At 39.1% G+C, this 26,248-nt stretch overlaps 1 protein-coding gene across 1 annotated transcript; it reads left to right on the top strand.

Annotated features, from left to right (window-relative positions):
* Positions 1–261: 261 nt before the first annotated feature.
* Positions 262–6,866, top strand: HOXB13 (homeobox B13). Its single transcript, XM_014061992.2, has 2 exons — positions 262–958; positions 6,583–6,866. Exons 1-2 carry the CDS (start codon positions 262–264, stop codon positions 6,864–6,866), a joined length of 981 nt encoding a protein of 326 aa, XP_013917467.2.
* The last annotated feature ends 19,382 nt before the right edge of the window (positions 6,867–26,248 follow it).

Raw genomic sequence — 26,248 nt, 5'->3', positions numbered from 1 at the left:
CGCACGTCTTCTGCCAAAGCGCCTCAGCCAATGAGCGGCCCGTTCTGGGAAGCCACGTCCTTCGCTTCAGGTGGGAGCGGGAGAGGGCAGAAGCGCTGCGGTCGGGCTCCCGGGCGACCCTCCTTCGGTTGCAGCCAGCCTTTTAAAGCGGTCCTTCCGGCCTTGCCCGCCTCCCAGTCCTCGCGCCCCGCTCGTTTCCATTCCCCGGGCAGAGCGAGGCGAGCAGCAGCCGCCCATGTGCCCTTCGGCCACCCTTTACGGATGGAGCCCGAGGCAGCCTTCGGAGGAGCCCGGAGGAGCCTGGACGAGGCACCAGGCAAAAACCTGGATGGGTTGCTGAGCTTGCCTCCTTTCCCGGCCGGCGGCCCCTGCAGGAACGCGACTCTCGCCGGGTCGGGCGGCGCGTCCAGCCCCTCAGCGCACGGCCCCTCCACTTACGCGCCCCTGGATGGGCCCCTGCCTCCCTTCGGCTCCGGGGAGCCTTCTTTGGCCAAACAGTGCATCCCATGTCCGGCCGTCTCACAGACGCCTTCAGCCAGCAGCACTTCGCCTTTCCCTTACGGCTGTTTAGGCGGCGGCTGTTATTCGTACCGAGTGGCCCGCAGCTCCCTTAAGCCGTGTCCGGCGCCGCCCCAAGCCGCCTACACCGCCGAGAAGTACTTGGAGGTTTGTGGGCCAACAGCCGGCGCGCCCCCCTCCCAAGAGGATTATACCACCCGCCCGGCTGAGTTCGCTTTCTACCCGGGCTACGCTGGACCTTACCAGTCCATGACCAGCTACTTGGACGTTTCTGTGGTTCAGACCCTCGGAGGACCTCCGGGAGACCCCAGGCACGAAACTCTCCTGCCCGTCGATCCTTACCACGACTCCTGGGCCTTGGCCGGGGGCTGGAACAACCAAGTGTGTTGCCCCAAGGAGCTCAACCCTCCAGGGCCCTTTTGGAAAACTGCCTTTACAGGTAAAGCTTGGTGCCTGGAGAGCAAAGAACACACTGCCACTCTCGCAGCTCTTGGGGGCGGGGGCTGATGGGAAGGAGCTGAAGAACCAGTCCTGGAGCATCAGGAAAGTGTTTTGGGTCGATTCTGCTTGGAAGACCCAGTTTTCAGCTAGGGGTTTGTTTTTTGTCCTGAGAAGTAGTCTTGCAAAAATGTGGGAAAAGTAATTCAGTTAGGTAACATATTTGCATGACAATTTCCCACAGATTCGGTAACTAGGGAAGAGAAACAATTGCTGGTAACAAGCAGTCAGGATGTAATTTGTCCAGGATTGAATCCAGTGCCTCCATGAGATAGTAAAGGGTGCCTTCCCTCTTAGCATGAAATTGAAGACAGGTGTACTTCAACTTGATATTTATTTAGTAGGCTTTGCCCTAATAAATTTTCTGTAGAGAAAAACTGCAAACTATAGGCAGAAGTGGCATTTTGGAATTTTATATTTTTAATTCCATGCAGTCTCTTTGGGTGCCTTTGGTCTTCTCTTGATTCTTCATCAATATTTGAAGAACCAGCTGTCCTGAAAATAAGACTCATTTTGCTTTCCAAAACATGGATATGACAGAGTGACTTCAAACCCTTTTCAACAATTAAGAAAATTCTTGGTTGAGTGCCTCAATATTATTAACCTGCTAGCAGAGGCTAGCCTAAATTTAAGACAGAAGCATGCAGGATGGGGTATTCTTTGCACCAAGGGGACTCTCTCAGGAAAGAAGAGTAAAGGGAGTTTGGGAGATCTCCTGCCTAGCAAGATCTGCTGGGTTTTTAAGCATTGCTGGGCATACATCATCTAACTGATGTCAGAGAGGTTGTAAAAACTATTGGGCTGCAATATTGCCCAGAACAACCTTTCCCAACTTAGTGCCTTTTTGAGTACAACTCCCAACATCACCTGCCACCAAAATTTCCTGACATGGTCAGAGCTTCATGAAGGAGGTAGCTCAGATGAAGAATTTTTAAAAAACCAGACAAACTGTGAAAACTGTCCTTCCAACTCCCTATTCTGCATGATAGCCTGAAGGTAATAATCTTGTCCTTTAGACCTCCTAGAGAATTCTCTGATTTTGTGAGTGCAAAATGTTTTCCCCTTCCCCTATGTGATGAGTTTTCCGCCCCTTCCCTTTATTTCCCAGACTGATTTTAAGAGTGTCCAAAAGGTGTGGGGGGGGAGAGAAGAGCACCTTCAATTGGTTTTTAAAGACAGCTTGGATCGGACAATCTTTCTTATGAAAAGAAAAAAAAGGGGGGTGGGATAGAATTTGAGGAGCAGCCACTATAAACACCATCCCCCTGCCCAGTGTTGTGATTCTCTTTGTGGTCTACAAGTGACTAGGGGTGGGTGGGGGGTTAAAATTCTGTCTGACTTCGCCTTAAGAGATTGTGGGACCTCCCTCTTCCTGCTACTTTTAGTGCTGTCTCAAGGCCAGGCCAGCACAATTTATGGCTGCAACCCACCAAGCCATTACTGGCAGTTTAAGCTTGTAAAAATTGGTGAGAATTCTCAGGGAGTACATGTGCTTCTCCATGCAACCCTGATCAGCAGTCACCGGGCAAGTGTTGCATAAAAGTTAGTTTGTTATTTTTATTGGCTATTCTGGAAGCTAATCTCCCAAGCCTAAATGGGCAAAGATTTCAAAAGAGAACAAAAATAAAAAAAACTTCCTGTGAAAATCTCTGCATACTTCTAAATTTTAATATGTTTCTGTATAAATTACCTCTGCATTACTTTTATACTATTGTCAATGCATAAGAATATATATTTGCCCCAGCTCATGTTCAAAAGGTTATTACCAGCTCTAGCCCAATATTTTTGAGTGGGGGTGTGTCAAACGGAAAAAATGACCTATAACGCAAGTGAATATTTTTATTTGAAAGTAATCAGTTTATTTTCAGTGCTGCAGCTACAAATCCAATAATGCTCTTTCCCATGTTGCTTAATTTTTATGTTTTTTTTTTAAAATCGTTTATGCTTTAATATGTTGCTTTCCCCCACCCCCATTCAAATAAGTATTGACTCCTGGAACTTCATGGACAAATTCATGTAGTTTTGTAGGCAGGATTTTTTTTTAAAGTGTTTTATCCATGCCTTTTTCCTGTGGTTAAAAGAAAGTGACTGACTCAATTATTTTGGGCCTAAAGCAGGACTATAACTTAGGTCTCCCCCCCACCCGCTTGTGATCCAACACCTTAATCATTAGATCTAACTAACTTTCACTGCTTTAATTAACAATACCCACATTTGAAAGAGTCTGCCCAAAATGCAGTTATCAGGAAAGAAATTTTATTTTGAGCTCAGTGTTGAAAATCCTTTCTCAACATTTAAATTAAGATTGACAATTCCTTGAAACAGTATTTTATTAATAAGCATCTGTTGTAAGCCATAATATTAATTTCATTTTAATATCAACAAGAATTATAGTATATTACCCAGGCAATGTTTAAAAATACACTATATGCTGATATCATCATTTCATACTGTATTTTTCACTTTTATTACTTACATAAGTACATCTTTATTAAGCTTGTCCAGTACAGTTCAAGATGACTATGATAACATATAAAAATACTGTTGTAAAAATTATACACATTTCACAAGTTAACAAATTTTTAATACGTATCTAAGTTGCAAATCACAAATGTTTGCAAATCACAAATATTTCACAAATGTGTACATCTAATAGCATACACCCTAGTGGTTCAACTTTCCAGAGATCATAAAATCACATTCTTTAAAATGTTTTTATTTTTTAAATGGCCATTTTTCAATGATATCTTACTTTAATTCAGTATTTCAAAATTGTTACTATGTCTATTATTTAAGAAAAAAATAAAGGGTATAATAATAGGCAATGTACATTTTTAAAAAATCCATCAAAAAGGAATTGGATTAGCTAAATGGGGCATTTGCAGAACTTTCTCTCCATTAATGGTTGTGGTCCCAGTGGTGGAATGAGGTAATTTTAGACTCAACTTATTCATTTTCTGAGGAGAAGAACCTTCTTAAATGGTAAGTGTGTTATTTTACTTACTTGAAAATGTAGTAAACTGATTGACTCTGTTATGACTGTCCTCTGATTGATTGTAGGTGATTTGAAACCCCATCTCCCGCCTGTACATGAATTCTGACTTCTGCTACAGTCTTACTTTGAAAACATCTCTGAGTTCCCTTCCCATAACGGAGTTATTAAAACATATTGATACAGTTATTGTTACTTGTTGAAATGTGTGTGTGTGTCTGCCTTCAAGTCAGTGTGGACTCCTGGTAATTGTCTGAACAAGTCCCTGAAGTTTTCCTGGCAAGATTTTGGAAGTGGTTTGCCATTGCCTGCTTCTTGTGACTGAGAGTGTGTGACTAGCCCAAAACACTCAATTGGCTTTGTACCTAAAATCTCCCAATGTCTAGCCTAGTACTTTAACCACTACACCAAACTACCTCCCATTATTGTTGCTTACAGTTGCATAATAAAAAGCTATTCACATTCTGTAATGCACAACAATTCACACCACATAAATATGCATTGCTTTTTGTTAATACATCACACCACATGTAGCTTGCAAGAAGCTTCTGTATCCTTCATTAATATTTCAGCATTACACATACTGCTGTGCAGTATACTTGCCAGCTTCTCTATATATTTGCAAGAAAGAGTGTTACTCCAGGGAGTAAGAAGAAAAAAATGTATTAGAAAAAAGCAATCCTTGAATAAAAACAAATCTTCCATCTTATAGGCTTTAGTCAAGCATTTTCCAATATTTCTATGCAACTTAGAGCAATTTAAAATCTAACGGGTTATCACGCTTAGAGGATAAACACTGAAATTTAGAAAATACATTAGTTCTGATTTTTAATTATAAAAAGCATGAGTAATGATATATAACTTAATTAACTCATTATATGAACACATGATTTTCACCAAAAATACCATATATCATGTTCATACATTATAGATTAGATGATCCAGTCAATGATTTAAATTGTATACACTGGCAATAATATATTTTATTTTAACTAAAATAAGTCACAACCAAAATTCCTAGAGTGAATCATTTTACATTCATGTCCAGATCTGTATTGATTTATTTCATGCATAAACTATGAAAATATGGTGACTGGAAGTAGACATCTGAAATAATATTTATGTGTTGTAATCAACAGAAATAATTTTGAGCAAAATGTTTTCTCATTGCCTAAGCACATAGACATTTAGATTTTGCACATCAGTTGTGCTTTTTAAAAGGAGAACATAGCTAGGAGTGACAGAAACAGCTGGGTATTTTGGGTTTATTTTCTTTCTTGTACTTGATTAAAAATGCAGTCTGGGTAGTTTACAAGGGTAAGCTAGTCATGCAAATTAATATGGATTGTTTTGCTTTGCAATATTTAATGTCAAAAGATTCTCCCAAATATACATTTATATTATTTTTTAATTTAATTCACTGCAAAATTGTTTTTTCCTGGATATTGAATTTGTACTGTTACAGCAGTACGATCTGCCTGAGGCCAAGAACTGTGTTGTTCTTATGTTTAGTTCTTTTCCTCAAATTTTAGTAAGAGCAGTAGATTTAATAGCATTCTTAGCTACAATATACTCTTCCTCCAAAGAACCAAGGGGCAAGTAATGAATTTTTTGAGCGGCAATTACTACAGCTCCAGTAGAATTTAATTTGTTTAAATTCAATAATTCAGTGGAAGAAAAGAGTCTATTATTTATTAACATTTGCAGACTCACTTAGGGTGGCACATCCCCCATCATTTGTATCTGCAGATTTGTATGAATTAACAATTCCAACTAGGAGTACAAACAACGCTAAAGCACAGGCCTGTGACCTTGAGTAATAGCCTAAAGGTTTATCCTGATTTAAAAGTTTTACCTGGGAGTAAGGTCTTAAGAGACACGGACCAGACTTCACAACAGATTTTAGCTTCAAATCAATTCGCTTGCAGAGGTTTGAGCCTGCAACACCTAATTGGTATCCTTTGTGATTTTGTCCTGTTTCATTATTATCATAATAAATTAACCCCCTATGCATGGATATAGGCATTGAGCTTCTTTGCCTTGGGACAGAAAAGTTTGGAAAATTGTTTTTGGGGAACATTATTGCCAGGATAACATGGTGGGATAATCGAAAGTAATCCTGATTACTTGGAGGAGGAGGGGGATAGCGGCGGGAGGGGGGGGGAGAGCCAGATAAATTTATCCTAAGAATAGGCCGAAATACCCGTTTCCTCCCATGCTGATGCCTTCTTGGCTCACGCTATGGGCCTCGCTGCATTTTGCGCAGATGTTTTGACGAAAATTTAATATAAAGGAGCAGGATTCTCCACCCCGGTCTTGGAGGACGGAATGCGAAAATAAGGAAAAATTAAGAGTGGGGGATAAACTGGGGGCGGGGGACAAAAACCAGTGAGCATGTGTGGGAAGGGGGTACTCCGAGCGCCCACTGCCCTCTCCGGGGCCCCGGAGAAACGGCTAACAAAGGGCTTGAAGGGGGGGGGGGTTACTGAACATGTGCGCCTGCCAATCTGCCCGATTGCCCCTCCAACTCTTGGCTGCTTTAACCCCCGTCTCTCTTTCTTCCCTCCGGACAGACGCCGTAAGTCAATCGCCCCCCGAGGGCTGTACCTTCCGACGCGGCCGCAAGAAGAGAATCCCGTACAGCAAAGGGCAGCTGAAAGAGCTGGAGAAGGAATATTCCAGCAGCAAGTTCATCACCAAGGACAAGAGGAGGAAGATTTCCGCCGCCACTAACTTGACCGAGAGACAAATCACCATCTGGTTTCAGAACCGGAGGGTGAAGGAGAAGAAAGTGGTGGCCAAGGTCAAAAACGCCACCGCCAGCGGCAGTAGTGGAGGCGGTGACGACGCCTCTTGAGACACGCGCGAAGGAAGGAAGGAAGGTGGCCTGGAGGGAACAGGCCAAGGAAAAATCGGGGGGAGCAAGAACTCCCGCGGGGTCGCCCACGTGAGGCCTCCAAAGCCTCCCGCCCCCACCTTCCGAGGCCTTCTGCTAAGAGGCGGCGGCCCTATTGAGGGCCTCCCCTGATCTCTCGTCACCTTTTAAATTTGTTCTTAATAATATATTTTAATTATTATGGTTGCTATTGCTGCTTTGTTTCCCCCGAGAAATTAATTAAATTAAATCACTGCGGGAACAGCCGATATTTTTTTTAAAAAACACCACCACCAAGCGATACCCTCCTCGCCCTTTTTCTGATTTTATAAGAGCGGGAGAAAGGGGAAAGAGGAGAAGACACCGTGTGCAATTATTTTTCCTTTCTTTTCCTTGAAAAGAAGGTGCCTTAGGGCTTTTATTCTGCGACCTTGCTTTCTTTGTCTGAAATTCAGTAATTCAGAGCTGCTTTAAGGGGTGAGGGGGAGAGAGTAGCGAAAGCCCCCCCCCAAATAATAAAGTCGCCTAAAATCGACCCGAATGTAAAATAAATTTTCAGTGACCTTGATGGCTCATTTGCTGTGGGATCCACTTGTCATTTAGCTGAATGAAAATATAAAACAGAGGTGAAAGAATAGTTATCTCTAATCTGTGTAATATTGTAGTGCATGTATGTATGTGTATATGTATATATACACACACACTACAATATTATGCTATATATAAATATATATACTGTGTGCGTACTCACCTATGATCATGCATACTTAGCATAATCTATTTTGCGGAGAGGTAAGATATTTGCCTATACTATAAGATTACCATTATATATTTTATTTTAAGATTTCGTGCCGCATATGAGGGCTGACCACCGCCTGAAGCTTTTGTTCTTGTTGATGATGATTCATACAGTATTTGCATACTACCAAAAACAAATTAAAAGTGCCTTTGAAGACACTGAAAAAAGCCGTGAGGGAATTTGCAATGTAATAAACACAAGTTACTGCATACCGAAGGAAAAGCCATCTTTAATGTTTCATATTATTTTAATCCCCTCCTAGAGGTATCAATCAAAATAAATTTTGTTGCAATAGTTCCGGGGTCAAATCTTGCCCTGGTCATTCTGGAATCATAACGGTTTTTTTCCTATATACGTATTTAAAAAGGGGACATAGAAACATGCATACGCGCTTTTGCAAGTCGCGGGTTCCGCATCGTGCAACTTTGACGCTTTCCGCTTTCTATTGCTTTGAAAGTCTGCTCAGATATCCAGGCAGCTGGAAGGGAAAATCCTTGCAATCCACGCGCCTTCAGAAGTCGGGGACAAGAGCATTCGGGGACTTAGGAGCAGGTCCCATCATCTTAGTGAAAGGTCTTTACGGGGGTCTTATGGCGTCATTCAAAGGGTCGCGGAGCCGACAGAATAGCGATGATGTCATCGCTAAAGCTACCGATTGAGTGGTCTCCTGGTGACCACATGGAGTCTCCAAGTTGCCTTGGCAACAGGCAGCCTTTGTGTTGCCGCAACAACGGCTGGGTGACGCTGGAAGATGCTGTAAATCGTTCGCCAAGAAGTGGCCATTCAGAGCAACTGATTTTTTCCTATCAATACAACGAGAGAGATTTACGTTTCGGAATATCTATTGGTTATATTGGATCTGGAGGCTGAGATTTTGAAATGGCCATGCCAAGTGGCGCAGGAGGGTTGGTTAGCCCTCGGATCTCCGCACTTCCACTGGAACCCACCAGCCGCACGCCGAAGCAAGCCAAACTCTGTGGGAGGAGCCTGAGAAGGGGAGCGAGGTGCTGCTCGCAAAGTACCCCTAAACAAACGAAAATCTTTTCTAAAATTCTAATTTTGCAGAAGTATTTAGAAACGTCTCTGGCGCTCGCACTGATTATGATTCTATAGGAAAGGACACCCTACGTATCTGACCCCACGTTGCGTCACCGACTGATGCGAAGATGTGCAAGTATATCGCCTATTTATATATTTTTGTATTGCACAGTACATTATCCAAAATAATACAGAGATTGCATAAGCAGTACTGTATTTATTATTTGACACAATATGATCAACGATACTTAAAAACGAATAAATATGTGATATAAAATGCATGAGGAAACAAATATAGGACAGTGATAAGCATTTTGAAACTTCCCGCCTTTTTTCTTTAGCCCTTTCTTTCTCTGAAGAAACTTTAGAAACCTCAAAAAAAAAAAACACCCTACACACAGAATGGAAATGGCTCGTTGGTTTATAAACAACTTCCCAGACTACGTGGTTGCTCCTCTTTGGGGTCTAACTTCGACCTTTTAATCTGTAACAGAGGCCCATGGCAAATGACGGCCTCTTCTCCCATTCAGCGCGTCGGTCATAAACCTCAAAGGTCCCGGTTTTATTTTAGGGCCTCAATTTATTTCTCTCTGCGTTGATAGCCACACTCTTCAACTAGCAGCCTTGCTTCGCACCCTCTCCGGGGGTTGTTGTCTCGCAGAATTAAATGCATAAAACTCAACGAGAGGTTGACGACGATCACCAAAAGGAAAGGCACCGGGGCCAAGTTCAAGGATAGCTGCTCTCTCGTGCCATGCCCTTTCTCCAGAGATGCTCCGTAAGCCTCCGGGAGACACTTAGACGTTTCAAAATGACTTCGCCTGTCAATTGGTTCGGATTTTACAGTCGGTAGCATCTGCTGTGCGTACTGCGGTGCCTACTTACTTGTTAGGTGAAGGAGGGGACAAGAGAAACTCCGCCGTTATGCTCCTTAACCATATGGTAGGAAGAATTACACGTGAAGCAGGAAACAAAGGACTGGGCAAACTACCAACAAGGGAAGCCAGGATTTTTTTTCCTCTCGGGGGAAGTGTCCTCTCGGAGACTGCTTGAACAAGTCCCCAAGTTTTCTTGGCAAGTTTTTTAAAATATATATATGTGTGTGTGTGTAGATATATTGTTTGCTATTGCCTCCTTCCTAGAGCAGAAAATGACTGACCCAAGGTCATCCACCTATCTTTGTGCCTAAGGCGGGATCCAAACTCACCGTCTCTTGATGCCTTAACCACTACACCAAACTGGCCCTGCATACTCCTCAATATGTACTTCCAAACTCGGGGAATTCGTATTCTTTATTTTATTGAACATGATGATATTCCTGTTGATCCTCCGATCCAAAGACCTAGAGATTTCTTCCCAGGCTTGCCGGAGATCAGTTAACACACGATGTTTCCAGGGCTTGAACCTGACTAAATCCATCTAAAAAGAGGAATGCAGGAGCAAAAAAGGGGAATCAATATATATTTTGGACAAGGGGGATACTTGATATTATCCCCCTCCCCCCTTTGGGATAATCTCCAGTTCCCAGTCTTCTGCAAAGGCCCTCCATCTGTGAGCACATTTCCTCTCTTTCTCTTGTCAACCTGAGAACACAAAGAGAAAGATTGTAGGGTGAGGGCTTACTTTAGAGGTACTTTTGCAACTAATATTTGCTATGTCCAGTAGCAAGGCAAAGGGAGAACAATTTTCCATCTACTTTAAATCATGATTTAATTTTGACTCTAGAAATCAGGATTTGGTTTACTCCCAGTAGATAGGTCATTTTAACTTTGACTCAGGTCTCTTGCCCCTGGAAGTAGAGGTTCTTAAAAGCCAAATAAGTTTAAGAGGTTTCCCTTAGACGAAAATGTAGTATATACAGCTGTGGAGTCCTTGGTGCTCTCTAACCTCTCTAGCCGCCAGGAGTCCTCCGGGATTGGGCGGCCTATAAATTGATTTAATAAATAAAACCTTGTTTGCTTTCAGACCTTTCATTACCCAACTAGATAATATCATCAGTGCTAGTGAGTTTGAGGTTGGCTCCCTATTTACATAGCTTGTCCTGCCTAGCGCTGATGGGTGTGGTTTTTAAAGATTGTTAAGGAAACGATGCTTGCTTTCAATATTAAGTCATGAGCCCCACCTTCCGGTTGCGTGGTTTAGCACAGTCCGCAGTGTTTCCCTTCCCTCCTCCCCTCCTTTTTTCGCCTTTCCTTTTACTCCTTTTACTTAATATGTTCCTACCACAATAATGAAGTTAGTCTACCCGTATGTCTCTTTTCGTGCTTACTATCAATTTTGACGGATTAAATAAATCATTAAAAAATTACCTCCCAAAGCTGAATTTTCCTATTTTGTAGATCTGAATTTAGGACAAAAATTAGGACAAACTTGATTTGCAGCGATTGATTTTACAAAACATCGAAATTAAACAGCCAAGCTTGCCCCTCCATACTTTGCACTTAAAAATAAATAGTGAAAATTAGTAAGTTGCATGTTCAATAAGCTCTATTATGTGTATTCTTGTCTCTCTTTTTTTCAATAAACTTGTATGAATACCTTTCGCGGACCTTCACATGATTAATATCGTTCTGAACCAGGTGAAAAAGAAATGTACCCAGGTGGATAACGTTATATACATTAAAGAAGAATCGTTTATACAACATCACTTACCTACCAACATACTTTTAAACGGGGGAGGGGGGAGAGATTGTATGTGTGAGATTTATTATTTATGTCAATTTAGATTGTCTCAAAATCAAATCAAAACCAACCCCCATTCCCTTGTCTAAAATAAAATACCTTCATTGTTTGCATTCCCTATTTCCAATGCATGGAATGTCCATTCCCCAAGCCTCCTTTTTGTCCCCGACTCAATTCTTCTAAAAATGTGAATTCCTGAGGCCGAATGGAGGAGGCTTCGCATTTTGTTCGCAGTCCGGAAAATGGGGTGGGGGAGGGGAAGTGTAGATTTGGAAGAGACCAAACCTCCATCTAGTTGCTTTTTCTAAAATTGCTGCCAAAAGAACCAGATGAACAAAATGGCTGGCACGCATCAAAAACACAAGGGGAAGAATGGGGGGGAAGGGCACGTCGTCGGATCTACTCATGCTGATCTGAACTAGCGTGCCAGTGCTGATAATTTTACCATTCCCTGCATAAAATTCAAACAACCTTACTAGCAAACCAAGTCCGTGATGAAAATTACCCATTTATTCATTATCCGGACTTTAAAGGGGCTTAAGTTTGGTTTTACTAGAGCATTTTCTGCGTTCAGAGAGACGGTGTGCAGAGACAAATGTTCAGCCGGCCAGGCGTGCCTCTACTCACACTTCTTCAGACGAACTCTGAATTCTGCTTTTAAAGCCCAATTAATTTCAGCATCAGGAATTAAGGCTACAGCAGAGTATCTCAGTTCACCCTATATTAACTTCAGAGGGATTAGCCTTTACAAATTGTTGCCGCTAAATGTGTTACATGCTGGTTCGGGATTAATGGGGATTGTAACAGTATTCTAGAAAGACTACTGGGTTAGATTTGGGAGTAGGGACCCTGTACCAATTTATCTTAGAGGAATCCTAATGAATCAAAGGAAGTTTTGATCTTTGTCTAGGCACTTTCTCTCTTACATCTATACAAATGATGTTTCATCTTTAAAGATTGCTTACAATTTAGGATCTTAAAGAAAAATATTTTAAACAGCAAAATCTCGAACACATTTACAATGGAGTTAGTCTCACGGAGTTTAATAGCAATTAACTAAATGAGACTACACATTTAAATTTATGTAAATCTACATATTTAAATTTTCTCTGAAATTTGTTCCATCAGTATTAGTCTCACATTAAAAAAAATCCTATATTCTAATTTGAAAGAGCAGCAAAAACCATCTAGATAAATTCTTTCTGATTGCCTGCATATTTGCAAGCTTACATCCCCATGGATGTAAGCATACATGCTAACTCAATCATTATGTACAGTGGGAATTAGAACCTGAGATATAGGAAAGGTTGCTACATACAACTTAGTGGAATGTTTATTGTGTACTCCTCTTTGTTTCTTGGAAACCAAAGTCAGAAAGATGTTGGTAACATCTTTTTCTCTGACTTATGAATGTTATTAAAAGCCAGAAGCTTTTATAAAAGGTGTTACTAGACTTTTCCTCCTTATTTTTGGGTACTATAGACTAATGTGATTGGAGATTTAAAAAAAAGTTTCCCAAAGCCTTCCTTCCTTTCCCCTTCCTCCCTCCCTCCCTCTCTTGTTTGACTTGAAATGAGACAGGTTCTTCTACTTCCTTCATATTCCTCTTCCAAAGTACTTCGATTATTATGCATCCTATTCCTGTAAATCACACAGCCTTTAATGACAGCTGTTTACCTTCCCTACTTGTGGAATACAGACATTGGTATGCATATACATCCTTCCTTTCTTTCCCTCCCCTCTCCTCCCCATTCCGCCCTCTTTCTCTTTTCTCATTCAGATTCACTTGGGAACCTGAGGTGGGGGAAAGAGCCAAGAGCAACTTTCCCAATGCTACAAAATGTTGAGGTGGGGGAGGGAAACCTATAAAAAACCTTTCCTGCTGCTTGCGGAAGCATGCCTGAAATTCTTCTTTAAGGTCTTAGAAAGAAACAAAACACACCATACTCATGCTTTCCCCTATACCAAAAGCATGGGAAGTGGCTGGGATTTGTCTTCCACACAAAATACCTTTTACACAAAAGACATTGTGTTTTCGTCTCTATCTTTGTGCTTCACCATCTTAGCCATTTTTGTACTATTCAAAAATTATCTTTCCCTCCTAGTTCCTGTTTAGTAGATGTCCCATTAACTAATCCCCATTTTTCCTTTTAACTCCTAGCCCTCCACTCAAATTTATGTTCCTGGGTGAGGTTTTGTAGAGACCTCCCATGTCCTAATACACAAAGCTGTGTAGACAAAAAAAGGGGGGGTGTAAAATCAGTTCTTTTATTGTCAAGTTCAATGGCAAAACAGCAGTTGTTGAAGTTGTTTCCGGAGAAAGAGCTAACATTCCAGTCTTTAAAATTTAGAGGGGGTGGGGATGGGAAAGGAAAGGAGAACATTGGATTCATGTAACTTTCAAGGCACAAGCATGAAATGTGTGTATGGGTGGAAGAGAATGCTTAAACATAGTATAACTAAGTTATTTAAATAAATGGATGAAATATTATTTTGGCCTTTTTATTTGAAATTGCCTAGTTAATTTCTGGATGAAATTCTGCCCTAATTACAGAAATAATAAAAGTAATGCCACAACTTCTGCAACTCTTAGACATTTAACTATGAAGTCATCTATTGACATATTTCCTGCTTTTATACCACCTAATTTGATAAAAGTTTTGGAGAACTAAAAAGTTTGCAATCTTCTATGACACAATTTGGCTAGTTTATTAAGAACTATTTTTGCCTTGTTAAAATCAATCAGGGTATAACTAAGTTTATCAATAGGATTTACTCTAATTATAATCCATCCCTAAATTCACAACCCTTGCAAAAGCAAAAACTAAATTAACAAAACACAATTGCTGTGTCCACACAAGTCATGCCTTTCAATAAACATTATGGTTTAAGGATGGCTTGTTTACTCAGCATTGGCTGGGTTTTCATCACCCTCTTAAACATTCTTCAGCCCTAACTTTGAATGTTCAGTGAATCTATCTAACAACTTAATGTAAGCATGTTCTCTTCTTTTCTTCAACTATAATATTATGCAGCTTCCTTTGTTCTTACAGAAATCCAATATTACTTCCAGTAATTTTTTTAGTAATCATCTCTATTCTTTAATTTGTAGTTTACAGAGGCTTTAATTTTAAATGACTTCCCAAGAGACGTTCAAGCTTTTGAGTTTATTTTTTTTGAAATGCTAGAAACAGTCATAATTTCAATTCAGATATATTTTTGGGTAGAAAGCTTCTCTATATTATGTACTACTGAACAAATAATTCTTATTGAAATATTAAACTGAAGTAAATGAAATATCTTTCTCAGATTAGCCTTTACAGCAGCCTTTTTGAACTTTTTAAAAACATAAATTCCTATCTATAAAACAAGAAAATAAATACAGGCAGTAGTTTTTAAATAGCTTAGGACACACTTTAGTAGAGTTGACTAAATAGCTGATTTAGACAGAAGTTGACAACTTAATCTGAGTCATAGTATATAGCTGAAAAGAAAGATAAGATCTTTTGCACACATTTTATTCTATCCTACTTTTTTCTATGTATTCTTTTAGAAAATACTTTGGAGAGAGAATGGAACATATTTTATGTTTTTTTATTGTTTTTAGATCATGTTTTGTGAAATGGGAAGCTATATAAATGTTGCTAAACAAATAAAAAATTAAATAACAATAACTTTAGATAATGTTCAAATAATGACTTTTCTTACATGTTACTTTATCCACCCAACTGTCATGGCACCATTGCAATCACTGAGCATTTTGCTATAAGATTTGCTGAAAGCTCAAGAGCTGAAACTCAACCAAATAAACATACTTTAGTATGTGTTGAGGGGGTGGGGACTTGGCTTTAATAAATGTTTGATGGCTCTTCGGTTCCTTTCCTTGTAGCCCTAAAATCTCTGCTGAAGCTGCTATTATTTAATAAAGACAGGATCTGGGATCAGGACCCAACTTAGCAGAACGGAGTCATTTCCCCTCAAACCTAATTGGACTGACTTAGCTTTACATTACCACTTAAAGAGCTTATGTATGTCTGTGTGTATATGTGTGTGTGTGTGTGTGTGTGTGTGTGTGTGTGTGTGTGTGTTGTAATTGTGCTGATAAATAAATAAAGGTAAGCTTCCTCCCACATTTGGGCATACCAGGGGTTGTGACACTAAATACACACACACACACACACACATATATGCGTGTGTGTGTGTGTGTGTGTGTGTGTGTGTGTGTGTGTCCAAAATCTGAAATAACCTAGTCATATCGCAGCTGTCATTCCTAGGATGTTGGCCACCACCTCCTACGATCTTGGGTTTTGTCATCATCTCTTTGGGCTTGTTTACTTCACTTAACACACTTAGATTAGTCCCTTTTGCCTAGTGTGCAAAAGGCAGCACTTTGCTAACTGGATTTGACAGACCAAAGACTAGTTTGATGCGACTTTGGAGTGTTTGGAGGAGAGACTAAATTCCCAGGACCGTAGATTAGAAAGCATCCCCCCCGCCCCTGCAATGTCAAACCACTTATGTATTTTTGGTGTGCGCACACACAAACACTGCCCAACCAAAAACAGTATCATTAGAACTCCACTAGAATACTTTCCTGTAGCTTTGTTGGCAATGTGTGTTCTTTATGTTCAATATGCATAGCATTCGCGCAGTAGGTATTTGGGCCCCTACCGCTCATTCTTCTGGGATCCACTCTAGATACCTACCCCAAAGTCCTGCCTAAATCTCCATTTATTAATTCCTTCTAGGAATTTTCATTCCTATCTTGCAGGTTTCATAACTTCTCAGCTGTATATATCGTCTAGATTGAAATTGACCTCAATGGTCTCCAAATCGCTTTTTCTCTTTTCCCCAGTATATCTGGGTTCTTTCCAAAAGCCTCCAAATTTGCAGTTCTGCCCTTGATCAAATCTTCCTGAATATGTACTAAACTTTTTTATCATGTAGGTTCCCCCCCCCCCCGGATTATTTGGCAATCTTGTGGTGTCGGTGGCTTTGGAAAATTAAGGATTTCCACAGTGAATGATCTTATTGCCTGCCTGCCCGCCTGTCCTTCTTCCTCCCCCTTCCCTTCCTTTTCTTTGTCCCAAGTTCATGGCTACACCGTAAAAGGTTATACTGATTAGCGGTCTCCGCCAGCAAGTACCTAGAGAGACACTTAGAGAAAAGTGACTGTTTCCTGGGACGGTTGAGGTTGGGGATGGGATCGTGTGACCTCCCTCCTTTACCACCAGCTTCTCAACATAACAAAAAAAAGGAGAAATCCAAAAAATATAACCACCCGGCTTTTTTTTCTAAAAATAACATTGCATATACAACAAGACGGTTACTGACAGAGGCGTCAGAGCAAAGAGGAGGCGAAGCAATGACTCTAGGAATTGTTCGAGGTGATGCAAGAACATTTGGGCTGTAGAATTGCCTGCTTCTCCTTCCTTCCCCCCAGGCGAATGGTGAGTGAGAACTACAAACCGCTTGTCCTGCGACAAACCGGGGTGGGGGTGTCTCATTCACTGCATCATTGCTAAGCAATTGAAGGACGAGCCTCCGGGAAATTCTTCTGCGGAAATCTCCCTTGCGCAAGAAAATGGTTTTAATTGCGGAAAGTCCCTCCGTTTTCTAACAAAATGGCAAATTTGAGCCTTGTTTATATCATATAGAGAGTCTGTTCTACAGTAATGAATAGAAAGGCGAGTCGAGTAGAGCTTTACGATAAACTCAACGAAAGAGGTTGCTTTCCTCCGAGGGAATTTCTGGAAAGCCATAAAGAGAAATGGAAAACTTGCCTACTTGTTTAAAGGGGTGGGGGGAGGTGAGCCCTATTCACATTTAGTTATGTTCGGGATAGAACACTGAAATCCTGGAAACTTTATTAGTGATTCAGGTATTACTTAAAAAAAGAGGGTCTGCTCTAAATCCATGTAGCTCTGCGTTATTGAAGAGAAAAATACTGGAGGAAATTTCCCTGGATTTTTTCCAGGCTGGGCGTTTGTCCCAATTCTCCCTCTTATTTGCACACGCCGCCACCAACTACAGGCACGCCTGATCAAAATAGAAACCTGTAAAGGGCCCAAATATTCTTTCTGCTCTCCCCCAGCTTCAGTTCTTCTCTGTGGAGGCTTTCATTCAGATCCCCTAGCTGGCTGCTTCCCATCACTTTACGGTTCAGAAATTGTTTTCCCTGTTTGTCAGGGAGGCTTTGAAAATGTTGGTTGAGATCCTCTGCGTGGTTGTTGCCTCCTTAGAGGAGACCAGATTTGCCAAGAGGGATCAAGACAGGGATCCCAACGGAAGCACTTCAACGCCTCCCCTACTTTCTGCTTGAAGACATCCAGCCAAGGAGACCCATCTGAGTAAATGGTTCCATGGTCAAGCCACTGTTTAGAAAGCCCCCCTCCCATTTGATCTCCTAAAAGCACATTTCTGACCTTCATTCTAATCTGAAAGAGGACAGATCTTGACCTTCTCCAAGGTCACATCCCCACTTGTCTTCTCTTTTCCTCTCCAGGAGAAATATGCCCAGCTTGCTCAATCTGACTTCCTCTCTAGTCATATCCTTCTTATTTCAGCAAAGTTTCTAAATCATCAACTTTTTACTTAATGGGAGTCCTAAGGAGTCATCAGCTAAGGGGGAGAGCAGACTCCATGATTAGGCTCTGTAGATAGCACCCTTTCACATTCAAATTACATACTTACTATAAAGTACCTGATAAGTGAGCAAAGGGCCCTTAGGAGTATTTAGTTACCTTTGAAAAGATAAAATAAGGTAGTCCGAATTTGTCTCATTCATTTCAGTGGGATTTTTGTGCAATTTATAGGCTGGGTTTGACCAATTGCTATCTTAAATATTTGGCTTCAATAAATGCCCTTTTTGTGTGTTCTTTAGAGATGTTAATAGTAATTGTCAATAACAAACAAAAACTTACTCCCTCCCATTCCTCATATAGTGGTTTCTAAGAATTGAGTAAATATCAGATTTTAGATCAAAATAATCCCCTAGAAAATACTTTTCTGGGCTTCACAATTAATATAAATTAAATCTTGAAATGAAGGGGCCTGTAACCTACAGATAATGATATGAATGAGCTTGGGATTTCCAACATAATCATGTGCTTTTTATAGGCGTTCTTCTCTCCTCTTCATCCTTGGTGTTATTTTTATATTGAAATTCAGGATTATTTAATTCAGATCCTTTTGTATGAGGAAACACTATATTTGTAGGAGGGTAGAATTCAATAAAAATAAAACCAATACAGCAAGTATAAAGTTAACAAAAAGAGCTTATAATTCTGCTCATTCTTTATCTTTTAAAAAGGTTAATATGGTATCAAAAAGTTTCCTTTTGTTAAATCTTTAAATCATTTAGCAATCTATACTTATTCTACCCTCCTACAAATATAGTGTTTCCTCATACAAAAGGATCTGAATTAAATAATCCTGAATTTCAATATAAAAATAACACCAATACAGCAAGTATAGAGTTAACAAAAAGAGCTTATAATTCTGCTCATTTTTTATCTTTTAAAAAGGTTAATATGGTATCAAAAAGTTTCCTTTTGTCAAATCTTTAAATCATTTAGCAATCTATACTTATTTTTTACTTTGCATAATACATACTCTTATCTCAAACATAGTCTTATCTAATTTGTTTTTCTTGCAGTGTAATGTGAAAATTAAATAGAGCTCATAACTTCTCCTGCAATTCAATTTTCTTGAAATTAGAAGATAACACATTATGATAGTTTTTAATGGGAGAAAGTGTTTTGTTTTTAAAAGTGTCCAATTTAAGCTGGAGTGTTTTCTTTGCAACAGAAATCAGAAATCTCCTGGATAATTTCTCAGGAGCACATTTAAATGTTTAGATCTGATAGTCAAAAACTGGATCACCTATAATAAACATTACTTAGAAGCAGTTTGTTTCAATCAACTTGGGAAAGATCTGGAGGCCAAATCGTTTTGGTGGCAAGAATAAAAGTTTAGGCAAACTATTGAAAAAGCTGATGATATTTCTGAAGGGGGGAGAAAACAATTTTTAGAAAATAAAATATTACAATAAATAATAAAACTGTAATATAAATATTTTCTAATCTTAGCAACTATGTTCCACAGACATATCTGTTCAAAGAAATATAAACAGATAAACATACAAACTATATAATACATTCCTTCTGTGTACAAAACCATTAGATCTGTCCCGCCCGCACCCCCAGTCATCTGTTATACAATTGATAGTGAGAAATCCTTGGCCATTTATTGCAAATGACAGTGTGATTCACTAGTATTTTTCATTCATTTCTGTTATATGCTTTACCCATGAAACAACATCCTCTATCTTATCATGACCACCCAATTTCAGTGTTTTCTCTTCGATATGAGTCTATTTGCAAGTATTTGTATTCATTGCTAATGAGAGTTAATGCATCTCATAAACAGAAATAGTAGTGAATTAAAATTAGGCTGCAAGGAATATGAAGCATTGTACTTCAATGTATGCCTCTCTGTATGTTTCCCTTTACTTATGCAAGGCTATCTTGAATTTAACTTAGCCTGAATTGTACTGCATTAATAAATAAATAATATAATCAATAGATTGAAAGATGCCAATATTCCATTCACATGGTGTGCTTTTCCTTTTTTCTCCATTTGTTTCACCTCTTTGCCAATAAAGTAGGCAGCTCAATCATGTTCATTTAATTTGGAATTAAGCCTGATTGAACTCAATTATCAATATTCTATATCCATGTGAATGTATCCTTGCAGTCCCTTTTCCACTTTGCATATATTGGAATTCCACCAAATTCATTTTAACTTTCTGAAATCTAATAATGTTCAATATAGCAACCTTTAAAACAAGCACAAAGCAGCCTTTGAAAATCAGGTCCAGATTCATGGGTAGGCAGAGAGGAGAAGGTATGGATTTGCTATCTTTTTCAGGAAACTAGAGAATGAACAAATTATTTGAGGAAGGGATGTGGGAAGGAAGCAGAGTGTGATTTCCTCCAAGTCTTGAGATTTTATTTATGAAAGAATATAGACTAGAAATTAATTTTATGATGTTGTAGTGGTTTAAATATTTATATAGAAAAACCTTGTAAAATGCACCAGTCTTAGTACAATTTAGATGGTATATATTTGATATAAATTATGTGATGATACCTCAACCATAAAAGTGATAGTGGAAATTGAAAGCTAAAATCATTGTAATTTCTGTAAACACTGTAATTAAAGTAAATTATATAAACTTTCTTTGGAAGAGGCCTGCATTATCATATGCCAAAGTTTCGGATCCTTGCAAAAAGCATCGTGATGATGAAAGTTGGAAAATAAAATGAACTCATACGTTCAAAAATGAAAAGAGAGACAGTCACAGAACCCGGGTAAGAAAGAGGAGTGGTCAACCTACTTTGTTGCATACACGGCTTATTATCTGGTTAAACATGTGATGTCACAGCAGCCAATTAGAACGCAGCATTTGTGTTCATCCTGAGTTTTATAACATTTTTGCCAAAGCTTACCTTAAGACAGGGATCTCCAAACTTGCTGCTTTAAGACTTGTGGACTTCAACTCCCAGAATTCCCTAGCCAGCTATGCTGTCTGGGGAATTCTGGGAACTGAAGTCCACAACTCTTAAAAGTGGCCAAGTTTGGAAATCTCTGCCTTAAGAGGATGAAGCAGGTTGTGAAATACAGAGGAATATCAAACCAGTGGATGCTTACAAGTCTTAATGAAATACTTTCTTAATGTACTGAGATAATCCTACAACTTTTTCAGTTTCGGTTTTTGAATTGGCCAAGGTGCTAGAATATTTAACTTAGGAAGAATGAGAAATAATTTTTTATTTCTTAAATGTATTTAAGAAAACAGTTGCTCTAAGGCAACCATGACCTGGATGACTGAGAATCTCTACAAGCACTGAGTTTGCATCCATTTTTTTTTAGTTAATAATTATAGTCGTATCAAGGGTTTGCCTGTAGGCTAGTTTATCATTTTCATTTGCTAAAACCAAGATTGATGTCATGACTGAGATGATGGTGATGATGATGATATTAGAAGACTATTTAAAAATGAAGATCATCATCTGAAATCCTTCATGAAATCCAGAGGAATATAAGTCCCAGTGTTTTTAGTAGAGGATTTTATTGTGCCAAATCCTATCTTTTACATACAATACAATACAATACAATACAATACAATACAATACAATACAATACAATACAATACAATACAATACAATACAATACAATAGCAGAGTTGGAAGGTACCTTGGGGGTCTTCTAGTCCAATTCCCTGCCTAGGCAGGAAACTCTATACCATTTCAGAGAAATCGCTATCCAACATCTTCTTAAAGTCTTCCAGTGTTGGGGCATTCACAACTTCTGGAGGCAAGCTGTTCCACTGATTAATTGTTCTAACTGTCAGGAAATTTCTCCTCAGCTCTAAGTTGCTTCTCTCCTTGATTAGTTTCCACCCATTGTTTCTTGTTCTACCCTCAGGTGCCTTGGAGAATAGTTTGACTCCCTCTTCTTTGTGGCAACCCCCAAGATATTGGAACACTGCCATCATGTCTCCCCTAGTCCTTCTTTTCTTTAAACTAGACATACCCAGTTCTTGCAACCTTCTTCATGTTTTAGTCTCCGGTCCCCTAATCATCTTTGTTGCTCTTCTCTGCACTCTTTCTAGAGTCTCCACATCTTTTCTACATCGTGGCGACCAAAACTGAATGCAGTATTCCAAGTGTGGCGTTACCAAGGCCTTATAAAGTGGTATTAACACTTCACATGATCTTGATTCTGTCCCTCTGTTTATGTAGCCTAGAACTGTGTTGGTTTTTTGGCAGCTGCTGCACACTCCTGGCTCATATTTAAATGGTTGTCCACTAGGACTCCAAGATCCCTTTCACAGTTACTACTATTGAGCAAGGTGACACCTATACTGTACCTGTACATCAAGGGTTATAGGAGCACCATCATCTTCCATTAGTGGCTGTTCAGTTCTCTATTGTATTATTGTATTGTATTAGAAAAATATATTAAGCTGAAAGAAAATTGTACTATAGCCTTTGACCGGTAGAGCTAGAATTCGTATATGTGTCAACAGAAAGAGAAGTTGGTTCTATACAAATCATTGTATGATTTGTTCAACCTTGAGTTGAATGAATCTTTTAATTAATTATTTAAAACAATCTGGCTAACAATATTAAACAGCTATGGCACTAACATTTTATCTTATGTTTATAGGAAAATTATCTTTATTCCCTAACATTAAAAAATTAGAATTTCCTAGCCAAATGCCTATAGAAATAATATTTCTCTTAATGCCTCCTTAGACTAATATACTGTGTAGAAAAAAAGATTTCTTGGTTACCTGTACAACTGTTGACTTAGCTATCTGTCAAATAAATCTATTAGGCTTACCTCAGGAAGAAAGCCTTAGTCATTTCTTCTATGATTATGGGAAAGTACTGCATTCTGAGCTCTATCTGATTTAAAAAAAAACTAAGTAGGGATAGAAATTCAGGCATACTTTATTATATTGGAACATTCCACTATCTCCTATTTCCAGTCCCCCAATGCCTTTTAATAAAATTTGCAGCAATTGTGCCTTGGATTAAACTTATTGGCTGTGATACTGCCACTGCACAAAGTTAGGGCCAAATTATCACATTTTCCTGGACTCTCTCTGACAGTTTTTAAAGAACATGTGTGCTCCACATAGCAAACTATTTTTTCTGGACCAATCTGTTGCACTACCCATCAGGACAACAACTGAGAGATATTTCAATCTCCCATATAAAAATGTGTTCAAATACAAAAATTGAACCTATATCCCATGTTCTACTAATATGTCATCTCGGTATATATTGGCAATTAAAATTTTCAACTTTAGTCATTACTGTAGAAGTTTAATTTCCCTCATGATGAGGAAATTATTGCTTTCCTTTTAAGTGACTAATTTCTAAATGTACCATGGGTAGTGTCAACATTTTGCATCTATAGCTTTAATCCACAGACCCCAGCTGGTGTTTTCTTCACAGTTTGACTGTCTTTGACTTTTATGTAATCTATAAATACAAGTAGTCCTCAACTTACAACTACAATTGAGTCCAAAATTTATATTGCTTAGTGAGGCGTTTGTTAAGTGAGTTTTGCCCCATTTTACGAACTTTCTTGCCACAGTTGTTAAGCAAATCGCTGCAGTTGTTAAGTAAATAACACAATTGTTAAGTGAATCTGGCTTCGCCATTGACTTTGCTTGTCAGAAAGTTGCAAAAGGTGATCACATGATCTCAGGACATTGCAATCATCTTAAATATGAGTGGGTTGCCAAGCATCAGAATTTTGATCATGTGACCATGGGGCGCTGCAAGTATGTGTGATAGTCATAAATTACTTTTTTTAGTGCTGCTGTGAATAGTCAAAAGCAAATAAGAACTTGCAACAAAGAAATAACAAAGTAGGGAAAGCACCTGCAGCATGGTTTTTCAAATTATTTCTCACCTCTTAATAGTTACAAGAGCCAGCTCTACTTTACTCTGTATAATAAAATAATGTGTTACCTGTGTGTGTGTGGGAGGGGCATTTTTGTATACATGTGTGCGCATAATCCCCAGGAATGTAATCATGGTGTATGCCTGTCAATAGGTTCAGTGTGTGTTTTTGTTTCTCTCGTGTTACATTCTTCTCACCTACTCACTCTTGCTGTATATATGCTCTGGGTACCACAGAGTCAGTTGCATATACTGTGATCTAGACCTCACCACCTGGAAAAAGGAAGGCTCGGAATGGGTTGCTTTGGAGATTATTTTTTCTGGAACATTTTTCTCTGGAGCCTCTGGTTCAATTCAGTCCCTGGAAAGTTCAGTTTTCCTTTTGCCAGCTTGTCCTCCAATATCCAATTGGGTCCCATTCTGTTCTGGTTTTGGAGTGTTATCTTGCCTATGGAGAGAGAAACAGATGAATGGAGTTCCAAGTTGTGTGCTTTCCAACATTCCATTGTTTGGAAAGAATAAAATAACAAGCATAGCTGGGTTGATCTGTAGTGGGAAAAAAATCCAACATCAATAATTAGATGAAACTTTATATTAGCAATATGAACCTTCTGGCTGACACCTGCAGTTGAATTTTGGATTTTCTCACTTTTTATTTACCCTCTGTGTTATCTATTGTATTAACTAGCCACAAATTAAATCTCTTCTGTTCCTTCGGCTTATACGTCTACAACCAAGAGACAGAGTAAGCCACTAGAAATAAAAAAGGCTTGCTTCTTCTTGTATACAGGGAGATGTTCATGGAGAGTTAATTTTAGTTATGATACCAACATAGTTTCTTTTGGTAGTTCAGCTAAAATAATCCCCTTCCACCCAAGTAGGCAAAAAATGATTAATTCAAAGCAAGATACCTCTTGCTGCAAAATATGTTTTGCAGACAATATCCTTGCACCAGCACAGAATTCTACACACATGTTTGGCAGATGTTTGCTATTAATGTGGGCTCCATAACTGCTGATAATGGATATAAGTCAGTTTGTTTTGGGGAGCCATCCAAATATAGAAATCAAACCCCTTTTCATTCTAAAGGTTTACCCAGCTCTCATAAACCCTTTGATGCCTGCAACAGATAATTTTTTTTAAATTAAGAAACTGATAGATAATTGAAAAATTAATAGGACCTGAAGGAAATGGATAGCCTTAGTAACCATTAAAGAGGAAAAAGCCTGCCAATGTTACAGAATCATCCCAATCTAGTATATGAGTGCAACAGTGTATGAATTGGCAGATTTTCTGAAGCCATCTCTCCATGACATTGATATATCTATCTCCCCCTCTCTTTAATTTAATTTAGTTTAGTTTAATTTAATTTAATTAAAGGAGTCTAGGAGAAAATCCACCACTGAATATAACTCAGCAGGAAGAAGCTCTATTATATAGCAATGGCTCATCTGTTAACATATATTTATAAAGTTCACATGATGGATATAAAATTAGCTTTTCTATTCTAAAATTAAATTATATTGGTTCCTGAAAAAGACAAGAGGGATATTAATGTTCACTGGTTAACTTCTGAAAAGAAAAAGGGCTGAAGCCTATATGATGCTACAAAGGTGGAATATTTGTCATTCAATTGTAAAGTGGTTCTAAACTAGTAGCTCCCAGCCCTAAAAAACGTAATTTTCCTCCTGTTTTCAGTTATAAATGCCTACTTAACACTTTAAATGGTGTGTCCTCAGGACACTATCATCCCCAACCCATGGGGGAGACAGCTTAAATTTGTCTTTAGTTACTCCAGTCTTAGAGTGTTTACTCTTTTTCTAACACATTGGATGTCATTAAGAACCCTTCATTGAAGATACAGTTTGTGACACCACCGACAGGATCTGCTCAACTCTTACAGACATTTTAGGCTGCTGTGGGGACCCTCCCTTCCATGTGTTTGGCAGGCACTGCACTCCATGATCATTTGAGTTTGGGCTAGGGGAAAGGCAGGGTAGCAGTTGCCAAAGTAATGCCCACCTGGTGTGTTCCAACTATAAATAAAGGTTTATGCCTTTTCTGAGTGAGCACTAAGCCTTTATTTAAAAATAGGGTCAGTGCTCTCTTTTCACTAAGGGCCAATCCTCAAATGTATGTGCATATGCTCGAATGTCTATGTTCTTCTCACTCAACATGGATCTGCTACATTCTTCCATTCTTATCTTCTCTTTCTCTTCTCTCCTTCTGCTCCCTCTCTGTAGATAGATGTCTGTATATGCAATCATCCACAAATGCAGACATTTGTGTTGGTCAGTCTTTGGAGAGATGAAGATGCTACTAGCAACTTTTGACTTCCCCGCCCCAATTTTATTTTTTTC

This window comes from Thamnophis sirtalis, unplaced genomic scaffold (genome assembly GCF_051295495.1).
Source record: "Thamnophis sirtalis isolate CommonGarterSnake01/CBP01778 unplaced genomic scaffold, rThaSir2_p1.2 scaffold_4, whole genome shotgun sequence".
Classification (NCBI taxonomy): domain Eukaryota; kingdom Metazoa; phylum Chordata; class Lepidosauria; order Squamata; family Natricidae; genus Thamnophis; species Thamnophis sirtalis.
This window is presented reverse-complemented; position numbering and strand designations above follow the sequence as displayed.

What these genes read in the sequence shown, in the direction of transcription:
- HOXB13 (XM_014061992.2), top strand. Translation starts at nt 262, where the DNA reads ATGGAGCCCGAGGCAGCCTTCGGAGGAGCCCGGAGGAGCCTGGACGAG. An exon ending in TTGGAAAACTGCCTTTACAG is followed by an intron (nt 959 to 6,582) that starts GTAAAGCTTGGT and finishes CCCTCCGGACAG; the next exon opens with ACGCCGTAAGTCAATCGCCC.